Source organism: Sceloporus undulatus, chromosome 1 (assembly GCF_019175285.1).
Source record: "Sceloporus undulatus isolate JIND9_A2432 ecotype Alabama chromosome 1, SceUnd_v1.1, whole genome shotgun sequence".
NCBI classification, from domain to species: Eukaryota; Metazoa; Chordata; class Lepidosauria; order Squamata; family Phrynosomatidae; genus Sceloporus; species Sceloporus undulatus.
Window position 1 is genome coordinate 159,673,546 of NC_056522.1, and position 16,173 is coordinate 159,689,718.

Below are 16,173 nucleotides of genomic sequence, written 5' to 3' on the forward strand. Positions count from 1 at the left end.
CATTTGGTAAGTAAAAATCATGCAAAAATACAAATTTAGGATTTCAGCATTTTGCAAGTTTTCCAAGGTGAGGGTCTGTTTTATTCTGCTGCAGCAAAAACATCATCTTAACACCATGAAGATGAATAGATTTTATTTGACCAAAGCTTTCATAGGGTTCAACTACACTGTAGAAATAATACCATTTGACACTGCAAGTGTTGCGGTCAGCCATGGAAGCCCACTGGGTGTCCTTTGGCAAGTCACACACTCTCAGCCTCAGAGGATAGCAATGGCAAACTCCCTCTACAAACTGCAAAGAAAACCCCCTTAGATGACTTGGTGAGTCACAGTATCTCAGCCTCAAAGGATGGCTAAGGCAAACCCCTGTGAAGAAACTTGCCAAGAGATCACTATGATAGGTTCACCTTAGGGCTGCCATAGGTCAGAAACGACGTGAAAGCACACAAGTGCCATCCTAAGTAGTCCTTAAGTTTGTAGTTTTACAAGGTGTTTAGCTGCCTCTGCCATAGAAAACTAGTGCTTCACAAAACTACAAATCCCAGGATTCCATAGGACAGAGTCATGGCAGTTGAAGTGTTGACAAACTGCATTATAGGCCTATGTGTATGGCTCACTTCTGATATAAGGAAAGTGTGGCTCTTGCAGTACAGCACTGGAAGAAATCAGAGGGAGCTTCACACTGCTTTTACTGCTCAAAAGAAAAGGAAGTGGGTAAAATAAAATCAAGGCACTGCCTCCCAATTCAGTCCCAACACTTTTTACTCAGGCTTTGCAAGAGGTTGTCGGAGTGAAGTAAGAGCAGGGTGACTAGATATGCCCTCACCACAAATGACAAGAGACTGTTAAATGGAGGACAGCCATTCTAGAGAAATGGAGGACATGGTCAAATAAAAGCTCGAAACACTCCTAGAAATACAAATCCATGCTTCAGTCAAGAAAAATGGAGGACACAGGATACAAGCTCAAAGCACACATATGAAATATAAATCCATGTTTCTCAGTCTGGATATATATTATATTATATTATATTCTTTATATATAATGGAGGACATTTTGGAATTCCCTCCTGGAGACAAAACAAAAGCTCAAAACACTCCTATAATATATAAACCCATGCTTTTTAATGATGCTCAAAATGGAGGACATTCTGGGATTCCCTCCTGGACAGAAAATAAAAGCTCAAAACACTACTAAAAATGTAGGAGCCATGTCCAAAATGGAGGGAAATGGGCAGAAGGCTGAAATAGAGGACATGCTTGGTCTCCCTTCAGTTAAAAGATTCTCCTTATAATGAACAAGAGCCTAGCAATTGCAAAGGGGACTAGGACGCATGCGCAGACACGGGCTGCGTTCTACTCTATGCCAAGAGCGCCTCCTGAGGGGAAGAATCTCGCGAGACTTGGCTCGCGGAGTTCCCGGGAGCTGGCTTGTGATTGGTCGGATGAGGAAGCGAGCCGGTTTGGACTGAAAATGGCGTCGGTCGCCTTCCAGCAGCTGCGGGGTCTGGTGGAGACTCAGGAGGCGCTGCTAGAGGGGCTGAGGCGGCAGGTGGGGCTGCTCTCGTCGGTTCTCCCCACTTTTTGGACTGCAGCCCCCGTCGTCCTGAATCACTTGGGGATGGTGGGGGTTATATTCCAGTGGTTCCCCAACTTCCTGCTTTTTGTTGGACTACAGCTCCCAGAATTCCTGGCCATTGGCCAAAGTGGCTGGGGCTTCTGGCAGTTGAAGTCCAAAACAACCTGGAGGACCAGAGTTTGGGGAATCACTGGGAACGGTTGCTGATAAAATCCCACCCCAAAATGTTTACAGACATGTTCCCTGAAGGCTAGAGGTGCAAATACAGTAGTGGTTTCCCCAAACTATGGTCCCTTTAAAAGAGATTGTGGACTCCAGCTCCCAGAAACCTCAGCCATGTTGGTCAATGGCTTGGGATTCTGGGAGCTGAAGTCCAAATTCTCTTAAAGGGCACAGTTCAAATACAAGGTTTGGGCACCACTGATCTACACTGTAGAAATTATGCACTTTTCCACTCTATTCTGGCTTGGTCAGGCCCCACCTGGAATATTGTGTCCAGTTCTGGGCACCACAATTCAGAAAGGACATTGAGAAACGAGCATGTCCAAAGGAGGGCGACAAAAATGGTGAAGGGTCTGGAAACCTTGCCCTATGAGGAACAACTCGGGGACCTGGGGATGTTTAGCCTGGAGAAGAGAAGGTTAAGAGGTGATATGATAGCCCTGTTTAAATACTTGATGTCATATTGAGGAGGGAGCAAGCTTGTTTTCTGCTGCTCCAGAGAACAGGACCCGGAACAATGGATGCAAGCTCAAGGAAAAGAGATTCCACCTCAACATTAGGAGGAACTTCCTGGCAGTAAGGGCTGTTTGATTCCAGCCTTTCTAGAAACTCTCAATCCCTTCTGCTAAAACCCATCCCTTTGCTGCTATAGCTTCATGTATTTCGGACCCTGCCAACAAACAGTATCATATCCTTAAAATTTCACAGATGAAAACTCAGACGTGCAACTGAGCCGCATCAGAGCGTAGTCAAGCAAGGAGAGGCAAACATTATTAATGAGAAAATACCCAAAAGTACTGGTTTAAGAAGAGAAACCCTGGAATTTATGGGATGTGTTAAGAAAGAGAAAAACTTTGCCCCCTCCAAATCTGTCAAATTGGGACTGTTAGAGGATAAATAGTATACAACCGTATTAAGCTGCAGTGGCTTGTGGTCTAAACAGGGGAGGGATATACAGTAGTCCCTCCATATTCACTGAGGTTAGGGCTGAAGGACTCCCATGAATGTGGGAAAACGGCAAATAAAAAACCTATTCTTTTTACCTAAGAGAACAGCTCTCTAGGTATCTCCAGGTCCTCCAGTGGAACTCTGTGGTCAACATGCGCCAGAGGTTGACTGTAGAATCATGCTGGAAAATACCTACAAATGCCTAGAGAAGTATTATCTCTAGGAACTTCTAGATTCTCCAGCACAACTTTGTGGTAAACTTCTGGCCGAGTTGTACTGGAAGACCTAGAGATTCCTAGAGAGAACATATTAGTTAAAACTGCAAATAATCATATCTGCAAAGCAGCAAATGTGGAGGCCCACTATTTCCAGCTGAGGTGCCCCTGAGCCTCTCTAATCCTCAACTAGACCGTGATTCACTTGCACAGAAACCTATTACATACCAGCACCTATGTAGTCATGGGAATCCCAAGATTTGTAAAGTAAAGCAGTGTTTGGGAAAATCCACCAAACAGTGATACCTTTATTGGCCGAATTTGGTTGACCAATAAAGGTATCCCTGTTTGGTGGATTTTTGTTTGAATTTGCTGAATGACCAACACAGCTGTCCCTGCATATTTTCTTCAGTGTTGGGGGGAAACAACTGCAATATTTATAACAGGCCACATTAACTAAATCTTTGTATTCACTGTTAAATACTAATTTCTAGGGAGGTAAGCAATGTAAGAAGACTGTTTGCGTCATAGTTTGCTGATGGTCTTGAAAGCTGGGCACTGTTAGGAAGCAGTTTCTCTACTAATCTGACTTAACTAGACAAATTCTAGAATTGCTACAAAGTGCATGTGTAGAGCCCTTGTAAACCCTATATATATGGCCCTCTTGGATTGCCCACACTGCTCCCACACAAACCTCTATGCCTATTGTGCTGCAAAGATGTTGCAGAAGATGGCATGAAAGGAGAGACATTACAGCACACTGCAGCATAATCACACTGCCAGCTACATACCAAACAACTGTTTCACAGACTGAAGATTTAAATGAAGAAGGCTCATAGGGTTGTCATCCCATGCATAGTCTTCCTTATTTCAGTTATGTGCTTTTCCACAGTCTAAACCTCACTGACATGTGAGTGGAGGGCACAGTTTCAGTATGTGTGTGCACATGTGCCTGGGAGGATTAGCTGCCATAGAGTGTTGGAAACTGAAGACTTATTTAGATGGACCTTTGCTTTGATCCAGCAAATCTCTTATGTTCGTAGTTATTCCATTTGCAGGATTCTAGTTTTGAAGTTAAACCATTTCTCTTCCAGTTTAATATTTGATTTTATTTAAAGTGGTAGCCAAATCAAGATTTTTAGAGCTTTAAAAAAATTAGTATCAGAACTGAGGTATGACAGCTATGCATGGTTATTTTGTTGTATGCTTTCAAGATAGTGTTTCCACCCACACCACCAACAAAAACCTAGCACAGGGATTTCTTGGCAAGATTTGTTCTGAAGCATTTTCCTTGTTTTTTCTCTGAGGCTGAGAGAGTATGACGTGACCAAGGTCACCCAGTGGGTTTCCATGTCTGGTTTGTAATTTTTATTTATTTATTTGTAGATAGCAGTACAGGAGAAGAACTCAGTCAGCAAGGCAGAATATGAGGATATTGTGAAAAAATTAGAGGTATGCATCTTTCCATTTTTTAATTTTCTGATTTTAAATTCTTATTTCTGAAAGAATAACACAGAAGTATAATGTGTACATTCCTAAATGTTTTGCACATTGCCCAGAACAGATATGTGCAGATGCTTAGGTAACTATTAAATATATGGTTATTATTTCCTCCATATTGAAAACTGGGTTGTTAGTAAGCTGGGGTTTTTTTGTTGTTAGCTGCCCTCAAGTCGGTCTCCATGAATGAGACATCTGCATTAATCCCTATCCTCCACTGCCCTGCCCAGATCCTGCAAGCCCTTGCCCATCTGGTTTGTGGTCTTCCTCTCTTTCTTCTACCCTCCACCTTTCCTAGCATTATTGTTTTTTATTGTTTTTTCTAGCGATCTGTGCCTTCTCATTACGTGGCCAAAGTATGATAGTCTCAACTTGATCATCTTTGCTTCCAAGGAGAGCCCTGGTCTGATCTGTTGAAGAACCTATTTGTCTGTCTTCTTGTTTGTTCATGGTATCCTAAGTGCTCTTCTCCAGCACCACATTTCAAATGAGTTTATTTTCTTTCTGCTTCCTTCATTATCCAGCTCTCACAGATGTACATGGTAATTGGGAATAGAGTGGCCTGAACAATTCTGACTTTAGTGCTCATTTGTATGTCTTTGCTCTTCAGTAGCTGTCCCAGTTCTTTCACAGCTGCCCTTCCCATTCCTAGTCTTTTTATTTCTTGACTGCAGTCTCCATTCTGGTCAATGTTTTATCCTAGATATGGGAATTCTTTAACTATTTCAATTTCCTCGTTGTCTAGATTGAAATTGTGTATTTCTTCTGTGGGCATTATTTTTGCTTTCTTTATGTTCAGCATCAGACCTGCCTTTGCACTTTCATCTTTGACCTTCCTTATTAACTGTTCCAATTCCTGTCTTCTGCTAATATTACGGTGTCATCTGCGTATCTTAGGTTGTTAATGTTGCTTCCTCCTATCTTCACTCCTCCTTTTTCTGATTCTAATTCTGCTTTTCTTATGACGTTTTCAGCATATAAATTAAACAAGTAAGGTGATAGGATGCAGTCTTGCCTGACCCCTTTGCCTATTGGGAACCACTCTGTTTCCCCGAATTCTGTTCTGACGGTGGCCTCTTGTCCTTGGTGCAGATTCCTCATCAGGACTATCAGATGTAGTGACATGTCCATGTCTTTGAATGCATTCCATAGCTTTTCATGACCTATACAATCAAAAGCTTTGCTGTAGTCTATAAGACATATGCTGATTCTTTTTTGGAATTCTTTGGTGAGATCTATTAGCCATCACATGTTTGCAATGTGGTCCATAGTGCCTTTTCCTTTTCTGAATCCTGCTTGCACCTCTGAGATTTCTCTCTCCATGTATGATTGGAGTCTATGCTACAGAATTTTGAACATTATTTTGCTTGCATGTGAGATTAGTGCTATTGTCCTATAGTTGTTGCTGATCTCAAAAATATGGGAGTGACATCTATATGATGTCATGCCAGAAAAATAAAACGGGAACACACTGATTTTAGTGCAGCCATCATCACATCTTTTTTCATTCGTGCAACCGTGACTGCTGCCCCCATCGTGCTCTCATCCTGTCCTCTCCTCTAATCCCACTCTCCCACCCTTCTGCCTTACCCAGCATGCCTTTAAGTGTTCGTTTTTTTCAACTTTTTTGCACAATTCTGGAGCTCTGCAGTCCCGATTTAACCTTTTAAAAATTAAACTTCAGAGGCTGCAGAGCTCCAGAATTGCACAAAAAGCTGAGAAAAGAATAAACAAATAGCAAGGTGGAAGAGGGAATGGAGGGGACAGTGACACCACGTGACTAGCAATCATGCAAGTGCCCTAGGAATGGCTTTCCACACCCAGAGCATTGCATGATTACCATTTCATTCACGGGTTTCCCCTTGAATGAAAAGGGACAGGTGGGGGATGGGGCAGCTATGGGGCCAGAGGTGGCGTTATGCAGTCACCATTGCCAAACCCACTTCCTTCCCAGGGGAATTGCACTTTAGAAGCTGCATGTGATAATCTCCTTAACAGAATAGCAAAATTTTGGAATATTTTATGTGTCTGCTGATGCAATCAGATGCTGTGTTATCATGTTGCCAAATGAAATATGTTAAGCAATCGAATAACTTAAAATTTTTCAACTGTACTTTAATTTTCAGAAGGAAGAGGAAGACCACTCAAAGACAAAGACTAGTCTAGCTGTGGTATCAGAACAGTTGGAGTTTGCCCTTGGGGAGATCGATGTCTTATCAAAGCATCTTGAGATGGAGAAACAAGCATTTGACAGCGCGTACGCTTGTAAATGATGGAGAAGTTGCTGTGAAAATATTGGGTTATACTTTGGCTCTATAAATAGGGGGTGAAAGTGGACATTACATCACTCCTAGCCCCCCAGGTAGTCTGTTGGCTGGCCAGTTACCAGAGGCCATTGTGCAAGGAGGAGGGACTATCAGCCAGCCGCGTCTCAGTCAGTGGGAACATAGCCCCGTTGACCTTAGTGGTTGCTTCCTAGTAAGGTAATTGGGGGACTATCATGGTCCCTAAGGGCTACGTAGGGATGGTGAATACATAACACTCCTAACTGCATAACTCTGCAACAGGATAAGGGCCAGTAAGGCCATTAGTAATACAGTGGGCCATTCCCTTACACGGGGGATCCATTCTGGACCCCCCTGCATAAAGGAAAAAATGTGTATGCTCGAGCTCCATTGAAGACAATGGGGCACGTGCATGTGGCACGTGCGCACCATTGTTTTTACCATGGCACAACTTCAGCATAAGCTGAAAGCTGCGTATTGCGTGCCCCTGTATGGTGTGGGCGCACTGTATTTGAAAGTAGTAGTAAAGCTAAGAACTGCAACAGAATGTTGCAATATGACATGTTCCTGTTCAGGGTTGCTGCCAGTGAGCTACACCCTCATCAAGGAACCTCCATTTAATTTCTTGCTCCCTCTACCTCTCTCTCATACACATCACACAGATACCAATTTTTTATATTTCCCCTGCCAGTTTTCATTCACCTCCTGTAGGAGTTTGTCTTAAATATTGTTTAAACTTTGTCAAAACTTGAGATTCTCCCAAACCTACTCATACTTCCCTCTTGTGCATGGATGGCAATTTTGGCTATTATATATGATAAGGCTTAGTGCTTCAGATGGATACTGTATGCCATGAGGCTTGGAGCTTGTGAGGTGCTATATGTGGTGATTCTAAAATCAGTACAGTAATATAATTGAAGTTTAAACTGGGTCAGTGAAGGCTATGTATTTTAATCTAGCTGTTCCTAACCTTGCTAGATCAGAAGGCCCTGCACTTGTAGAGGTAAAGCCTGTAAAGCTAGGAGGAGAAATGTGTGGCTCTGTGGATATTGTGAGACTGCAGTTCCTAGCAATTCACCACCATTTGGTATGGTTGTCATTGTTGCCAGGAGTTGCAGTTCAACAACTGGAGAGCCTCATAATTCCCACTCGTGCTCGAAATGGGGCTGGTACCTCTTACTCATTTTATTTGACAGGTGTCAAAGAGCGGCCTGAAATTCTTATGCTGGTTGTATTTAATAGTATTGGTAAATTATTATTTTTTACATTTATAAGAGATTATGTGGCTCCCGCGTAATTTATTTGGTTCTTACTTAATTGTTTACTTTTATATCCTACCATTATTAAACTGGGTCTCAAGGCACCCCACAACATTAAAAAAACAGGTTCAACTGAAAACACTGTATGTTATAATATTAAAACATAATAATATAATAATATTAATATTAAACAAATCATAATATTAAAATAGTTGAATTAAAGGCTCAGCCACAGAAGTGAACTAAATTAAATTGATTTAAAGCTCATCTTTAAAAGAAAGAAAGAAAGAAAGAAAAGTGCAGCACTCTGAAAAAGTCCCTTCCTCCACAGCTAGTCCAGTATTAAAAGCCTACTTGAAAAAGAGGTATTTGCCTGCCAGTGGAAGATCTGCAGAGAGGAGACCAGCCTAGCCCCCTTTGGGAGGGATTTCCAGTGTTAGAGAGCAGCCACTTGTATACTAGCCAAATGCTCCTGTGAAGATGGCAGGATCGAGGGAAGGGCTTCCTCCAAATCAGTCAAACCCCAACTAGGCTCCTATGGGAGAGTACATCTTGTCTTTCACCATGTTTTTATCCTCACAACAACTCCATTAGATGGGATATCTGAAAGACAGTGACTGGCCCAAAGTCACGCAGCGAACATGATCACCTGAGGACTTGAACCTGAGTCCACCCGGTCCTTTCCTCACAATCTAAAGTTCAGTATTCCAATTAAAATGGTAAAGAGTTGCCTTTTTACAATGTCACTGTTATTTCTGTTGTAGACTTTCTCGTGTAAACAACAAAGTGCTAAAGCAATCAGTCCAAAAGGACAAGCTGATAAGCAAATGCTCTGGTAAGTTCACTAGATTTGATTGTTTTAGAAATGAAGGTCATATGATAAATTACATTTTTAACTGTCACCTTTTAAGTGTTTAATTGCCCACTTTGCAGTCCATTTGGTGCCAGCTTGGAACCTTTATGTTTGTCCTGATCTGTTTGTGTATTGGCTCTTCCTTTTTGGTTTTATGATACTATTTTATTTTTATAGTATATTGTACCGTATTGGTATCTGCAAGGGTAATGGGCAATTAAAAAACACTTTTAGTAAACTGATAAATACGTGTTGGGTCTCCGTTATCCAGAATTCCAAATTTCGAAATACTCCAAAAACCAAAAAAATTTCATAGGTGACTGCGATAGTGATACCTTTGCTTTCTGATGGTCCAGTGTACAAAAGCTTCATACACAAAAATCTTTAAAATATTGTATAAAATTGCCTGCAGGTTATGTGTATAAGGTGTATGTGAAACATAATCAATTTTGTGTTTAGACTTGTCCCCAACTCCAAGATATCTCATTATGTAAATCCAGAACATCTCTGGTACCAATCATTTTGGATAAGGGCGACTCAGCCTGTGTGAGTGTCTTGTACAAATGCAGCAAACAGTCATTTGTAAACATATATTGTCCCACCATGACTGGTTGCAGTTCCCTGTTGACATATGCTCAGTGTCATACCTCGGATTGACTCGTGATAATGTGTAGAAGAGCTTTTTCTCTGTAGCATGCATAACTTCTATCATAGTTGTCATCACTTAGTCATTTTCTAAACTAAAAAGCCCTAGTTAGATATTTTGCTAAGATTTCTGTATACATACATACTTTGTGTGGCCCAAGGTTTTGAGATTTTGGAGATAGAAATTAATTTAGCTTTTCTAAATTTTCTTTCCAGAAATTGAGACCCATATTCAGAAACAGGAAGACATTTTAAACTACAAAGAAAATGAGATCAAAGAGCTGCAGCACTTCATCGATAAGCAGAAGCAAACCTTAAAGTAAGTTTCATCCTGATATGGTTTCCTTCATTCAGCCCACAGGGTGAAATGGGTTAAGCATTGGAATAGGAATCTGGGAGACTAGAGTTCAAATCTTTTTTGGTGATGGAAACTCACCAGGTGGCTTTGGGCAAATAACGCTCAGCCTCAGAGGAAAACATCTCAGAGGAAAGCAATGACAACTCTCTCCAATGAGTGTTGCAAAGAAAAACCCATTATAGGTTCGCCTTAGGGTCACCATAAATCAAAAACAACTTGAAGGCTCACAACAACAAACCCTTTCCTTCCACTGACGTTTGTTCTTGACTTCAGAAGTAGTCAGACAGATGATTTTATATTTAGAATGCCTTTAGTAGTGAAAACACACACATTTTGGACTGTGGCATCAAGAGTATGGCATACTTCTAGTTTCTAGTCCCTCTTATTTCTTTAAAGCTTGGCTTCTCCATGTCTTCTATTAGACTCTTCTTCATATCACAGGCTATCACTCCAATATTTGATGAGACACTCATCCAGAAAAGGCATTACGTTGACTGGCTTATAGGTAGTTTCTTTGTTCTCTTCTGAATTCCCTTTTTAAAACTAGTTTTGGATCTCTAATTGTCTAGAGTCTGATCTTAAGGATGTTATATATTTTAGTTAGAAGATCAGCAATTTTGCCTTAAGACCTCTGAGGAAGATACCAACTGGATCTGGTAATTGGTTTGTTTGTAATTTATCCATGAAGTCTTGGAATTTCATCTCTTTCTGCCATCTGTTTATTCATACTATTTGACTCACTCTCCTGTGCTGGACACATTAGTTCAGGCATGAATATTTCCCCTGTATCCTCAGTACTAAAGAGAGATTAAAATCATTCATTTAGTTTTTCTACAGTCTTGTTTTCCTTCTTTAGAACGCCTTTAATGTCTTTGTTATCTAATGGTTCAACTGCTTCCCTTACTGGCGTCCTACATCAAATGTATTTTTTTTAGAATTTTGAGTATCACTTTCCTTGCTTAAGAAATTAATACAATGGTCATGTGGTTGTTGCAATGGCTGGGGTCCCCTTTCTTGGAGATTGGAATGTATATTGAGCATTTCTGACCTGTCAATTATTTTTTTGTTTTCTATCTGCACTGACAGATTTTAGTTAGAACTAGAGTAAATTCTAGAATTAGAGCAGAGTGGAGAACAGTAGTGAATTGTTCAATTGTTTCTTCAGTCTTATGTTTATTCTTTTATTAATACTTTTGGATTGTTTTAAATTTGTATATCTGGATAGTAATAACAATGATATTAATGATGATAGTTATAATAAGAATAAGAATAATACAGTGCACTTTTGCCTTATGTAGGGGATCCGTTCCAGATCCCTCCATTTAAGGCAAATAGCACGTATGCTTGAGCCCCATTGAAAATAATGGGGCTCGTGCATGATGCACATGTGCCATTGCAACCCCGTTGGCATGGCTTTCAGCACAAGCTGAAAACATGTAAAAGGCGCCTGCATATGACACGGACACACTGTAATTCTTATTTTTTGTGAGTTTTTCAGGCTAAGTGGCCATGTTCTAGAAAGGTTTAATCCTGACGTTTCGTCTGCATGACAGCCATCGATGCAGGCGAAACATCAGGAGTAAACTCTTCTAGAATATGGCCACATAGCCCAAAACTCCCACAAAAAACCATGAAAGCCTTCAACTTCACAATAATAATTCTGTGTCAGAGCTTGAAGTAGCTCTGTTGGTATTCCATCTGTTCCTGGTGATTTATTTCCCCCATGTGCTCTTGAGTGAACCTTCTGTTGGAAGATATTTTTTGCATGCTCTCTTCCCCTCCTTAGATAAATTAGATAAAATTTCCTGCATGCAAATCCTGCTATCTCCCCTTTTTGCACACATCCCATTTGCAGCTACTGAATCACAGAGCAATAACTTTACAAATTGGTAAAAAAAATATGTAACTCAGGTCAGCTGGAATGATGGTTGGTTTAGTGTTCTTTAACTTTACTTTCATTTTTTAATATTAGCAGTACATGGGCTGTGCCACAGTATGCTCCTCGGGTTCTTTTGTAGAAAGAATAAGTTCTCATCTTCTGCTTCCAATGGTGGAGTCTATTTGAAATTGGCTAGATAGCCAATACACCATGTTATAGTCACCTTTTTGGTTGTTTGAAGAACGTGTTTGTGATGAACAAACTGTTGTAAATAAAATGTGCTCTCAGTTTTTCAGGGATAGGACAAAAAGCTGTGGCTGTTCAAAAAGAGAGGTATAATCTTCTGTCCTCCTTGTAGCCTTGCTAAAGAAAGAGAGGACAAGGAGAGATACATATTCCAGTGACAGTATGCTGTGACTTATCATGATATCTCTGTTTATTTAATTGCCAGGGATGGTTGTCCTTTATACAAGCCTCTTTTCTTGTCTAGAAATGATAATAAATTGGAAGTTGTCAAAGTGTCTTCTGCAAGCTGCATGTGCTGCCCCAACCCTTTATGGCAACTCTTTTAGCAGAGTTTGCTGCCAACACTTTGTGGCATACAATTAAATGCATGATTATCAAAGGGGAAAGAAATAATATTGACTGTGATATCAATTATCCCGTTGACTATAGTCAATATCATAGTCATTCCCATATAGTCAGTACAGTACTACAGGATATCAGAAGTCAGAGGGGTAATCAGTTTCATATTCAGTTGATAGTATTGTAGCCAGTATCATATTAATATCATAGGAAAGTTCAGTTAAGTACATTAAGTACATTTAAGATTCATTTATATATAAATTTCATAATAATCAAGCATGAGTGGGATAACTGTATTTGTTAATGAGTGGCGCAAATTCATATGTTAATAATGAAATTATTAACATATGAATTTGCTCCACTCATTAATATTCTTTGTTTTCATTTTGTTTTAAAGATAGTCTTGTTATTTATTTTCTGTTGCTGTTTTTTTTCTTCATTTTTCTTAAAAGTCTGCTGAGGTTCATCTTTTCTTTTTAGGTCATGCCTCTTGAGCATTTGCCTAAACTGAAAAGTGGCTGACGGCCCTGATGTCTATGCCTGTATTAAACCATTATTCTTAAGCAATTATGTGTAGATTTTGACGATCAGGAAACTTCCCATCATGGATTAGCTTTTGGTTTATTTTCTTGAAGTGTCAATGTTGGAATAAGGATTACTCTATTTAGATGCCCATTTCCACATATTGTATAGATTGCCATTTCCACATGTTCCTGTCATCTGCTATTGTTGTTTTCATGTTTGTTGTTTTTTTTCCCCCAGAAAACAAGCATCTGAGTTCAAGATAGAAAAACAACAGGAGAATTACATAGCAGAAGCGCTTGGAAAAAAGAATAAGAAAGATTTCAAGTAACCACAGAAGCATTGTGTAAAGTCAGTTGTTTTCTCATCTCTAAAGCTACGGAAGTCAAGGACTGACTTTTTCGTTTTTCCCACTTAATTCTGTCTGTGATTGGAGATTATCATGGAGGAATTCAGTTCACCTCCAAATGTCATTTTTCCATATCTCATTCACTGGACCCCATTGTGAAGGTATGCATTTCTGTAGCAGTTTAGTTGGACAAAGATTGCAAGATTGAATGCTCCCAATGTAGACAAAATGCACCTGCTTTTTCACCTTCAAAGCATGGCTGTGGAAGCTGGTCAAGAATCAAATGCTCTTTAGACCATTAGTGTTCCTGGGAAGTGTTTTATAAGTCATTCTTGATGTGACCTGGACTATAAGATTAACAGTGCAACTCCATTCATATGTACTCAGAAGTCCTATTGTACTCAGAACGGCTTACTGAACCATAAGTGGATATAGAACTGGAATTTGAAAGTTCTTTCCTGCAAGGTTGTTGTTTTTCATTCCTCATCCATCTCCAGAAGACAAATTTCAAAGTGATGTAGAAAAATTTCAACTGTCAAATGAAGGGGAAACCTAGAGAAATATACAAGTAATTTTAAAAATAATTGCCTGTGAGTCCTTTGAGCTTTATTCTAGAGTAGTAGCTGTAATAGTCAATGTCTTTTCAAAGCTTGAGAAACAGGAGAGCCCAGGGATCCTAAACTACTGATATATTTTCTGCCTGTGAATTAAAATAAATGACAATTCTGTATATGAAAAATTATAGGTGAATGGGTAACTGCAGAATTCAGCCAGCAACCCATGGCAAACATCATACCCCTTCCACTCCTTGTCTAGGCCATGGCACAGGTGGAATATGCAAAGCAGATTCTGAAACGAAGTGCTGGTTATTCAGTAGGAAAGTAGAAGAATTCCACATATGCTCAAGAGTAGTTATAACACTTATTTTTATAGAGGGAAAAGAGCCTCTCACTGAGCTTTTGTAGAGTTATTTAATATATATGTGTATGTGTGTGATGGTTTTTAGAAGTCTTATGTTTATTACCTCAAGCTGGAGCTTTTATGATGACACAGTATTTTTCAGTCACTTCAGTATAGCGTTTTATACTTGGAAACATCTCGTTCTACATATTCTTGGCTGTTGTGCTTGGTATGTGGAATCTAGGTACCTAGAATATTGTTCTCTGTGATGGTATTAGTGACAAATGCATTTATGTTGTTTTAATAGTTTTAACTTTAAAAAGTAATTCTGTGCACATCACTATTGAAAATGAGGTGTTGGTGTTTAATAAATTATTAATAGTATATTCTTACTTTCCCCAAAACAGTCTAAAATGTAGCATTATTTCTTTCTCTGTAACACAGATTCATCTCATTGTTTATTCCTTCCTCCTGTGTCTCCAGCCTACAATTAGAACACCAGATAAAAGAAATAAGAAATAAGAAACAGAAAAGGAGATAAAGTACTAAATTATATCCATCTGTCCTTAGTCCTTTAATACAGTATACTTGTAGGCCCTTTAAAATAACTTCAGAAACATATATGAGTGATGGAGACCAATGTTTACAGTATGTTACCCTCTTTTGTAAATCAAGCGTATCCAGCTGCTGTTTACTAATCTTACTTCAGTGAGATTCTTGACTTACAAGCCATGAATACCCAAGCCTGAGATGTTACTTTGCAAATGTAACTCATGGTATTACTCAGTGTTTGGCTTGGTGCCTGAGTAAGATTAATGCACTAGCGTGACTATTACTCCTACACAAGGAAAGGGAGGAAAAACAAAAATATACTCCCTAAGTCACACCTGTGGTCAGTGGTTTCCATGACTTCTAAAAGCATTGTCTATTGCAGAAGTGGCAACTGTATGGGGTCAGTGGCCACTTTCCCCCAAGCCCCTTCTTGCACGTTGCACCACTTCATGGCATGCCTAAATCCCTGTTATTCTCTGCACTTCCTCTCAAAATGGCAACCAGAAGTGATGTCCCCTGACTTCTTATATCCATTTCGATATGGACTACAAAGGAAAGTATAGATATTTGGGGTAGTATAGGGTTCTGGAGTGTGAGTGGGGATTTTTTTTTTGATGTTTTTATCCATTGAGAGCTATCTGTGTAGTTCTGGGGCAAAAATTACCCCAAGATCATGCTGAAATTTAATTTTAAATGGAAATTTATTTTTAAGCCATTTAAATATTTTTAAATGGTGTGAAGCTTCGGGGCACAAAAGTGGGGGCCAGGGTCCTATGCCTGCCCTTGGTCTACTGCCTATACTGGTGCATTTTAGCCTCATTTATTCTCATCTTGATTATCCTGCTGCCCAACATGATATGTCTCTGTCTCTCATAGCCTGCACCACATTTAGTATTGCTTTCACTATTCCTGTGCCATGAGTCAGCAGCAGGAGAAGCCAGGCCAGTCATTATTCCTTCTCTTCCCCCAATCGTCGTAAAGCTGCAGTCTTATTAACAAATACCAAGGAAAACTCTTATTCTCATGATTCCTTTGAAAATGACAGGGTACTGCACTCATTGTTCTCAAAAGGAATAAGTTATAGTAGTGCATTACCTTGTAGCATGTTACTTTCAAGCCCTGATCAGTACTTGTCCTTTAGACCACTAGCGGCACTCTTAAAATAAACCACTTTGAATTATGTTTTGTATTGGCCCAACTCCACAAGGCCCCTGAAGAACAAACAAAATGCTGTCAGGTTTCAGCAGTGCAATTTCATGGATTACCCTTGCCAGATGTAGTCAGAAATCCAGGGCTACTAGACCTGGGCTTCTATTAAAATACAGAGTAAATCCTGCAAGTGGGTAGTCTACCTTCCCTTGCTGTAAAGAGTATTGTGTGGCTGAAATACTGGTATGCTTTATTTATATGGAGAAGAGCATATTACCTCTACAGGCTATGTGTGTGTGGGAAGATCAGAAATATTAGTCTACCATTACTTAGGAGAAAGCCATTTTTCAGGTATGGGCAGCAATTGGTGGCGT

General features: G+C 39.8%; 1 protein-coding gene across 1 annotated transcript; it reads left to right on the forward strand.

Annotated features, from left to right (window-relative positions):
• The first annotated feature begins 1,431 nt into the window (after window positions 1-1,431).
• SPATA24 (spermatogenesis associated 24) lies at window positions 1,432-14,656 on the forward strand. Its single transcript, XM_042447155.1, has 6 exons — window positions 1,432-1,551; window positions 4,350-4,415; window positions 6,590-6,720; window positions 8,772-8,842; window positions 9,722-9,824; window positions 13,090-14,656. The coding sequence occupies exons 1-6, from the start codon at window positions 1,474-1,476 to the stop codon at window positions 13,178-13,180; spliced, it is 540 nt and encodes a 179-aa protein (XP_042303089.1). The 5' UTR covers window positions 1,432-1,473; the 3' UTR covers window positions 13,181-14,656.
• The last annotated feature ends 1,517 nt before the right edge of the window (window positions 14,657-16,173 follow it).

Bases quoted from the DNA above. Each gene is read 5' to 3' on its own strand.
- SPATA24 (XM_042447155.1), top strand. From the start codon at position 1,474: ATGGCGTCGGTCGCCTTCCAGCAGCTGCGGGGTCTGGTGGAGACTCAG. The intron at 1,552-4,349 runs GTGGGGCTGCTC...ATTTATTTGTAG, and splicing joins TAGAGGGGCTGAGGCGGCAG to ATAGCAGTACAGGAGAAGAA. The intron at 8,843-9,721 runs GTAAGTTCACTA...TTTTCTTTCCAG, and splicing joins GCTGATAAGCAAATGCTCTG to AAATTGAGACCCATATTCAG.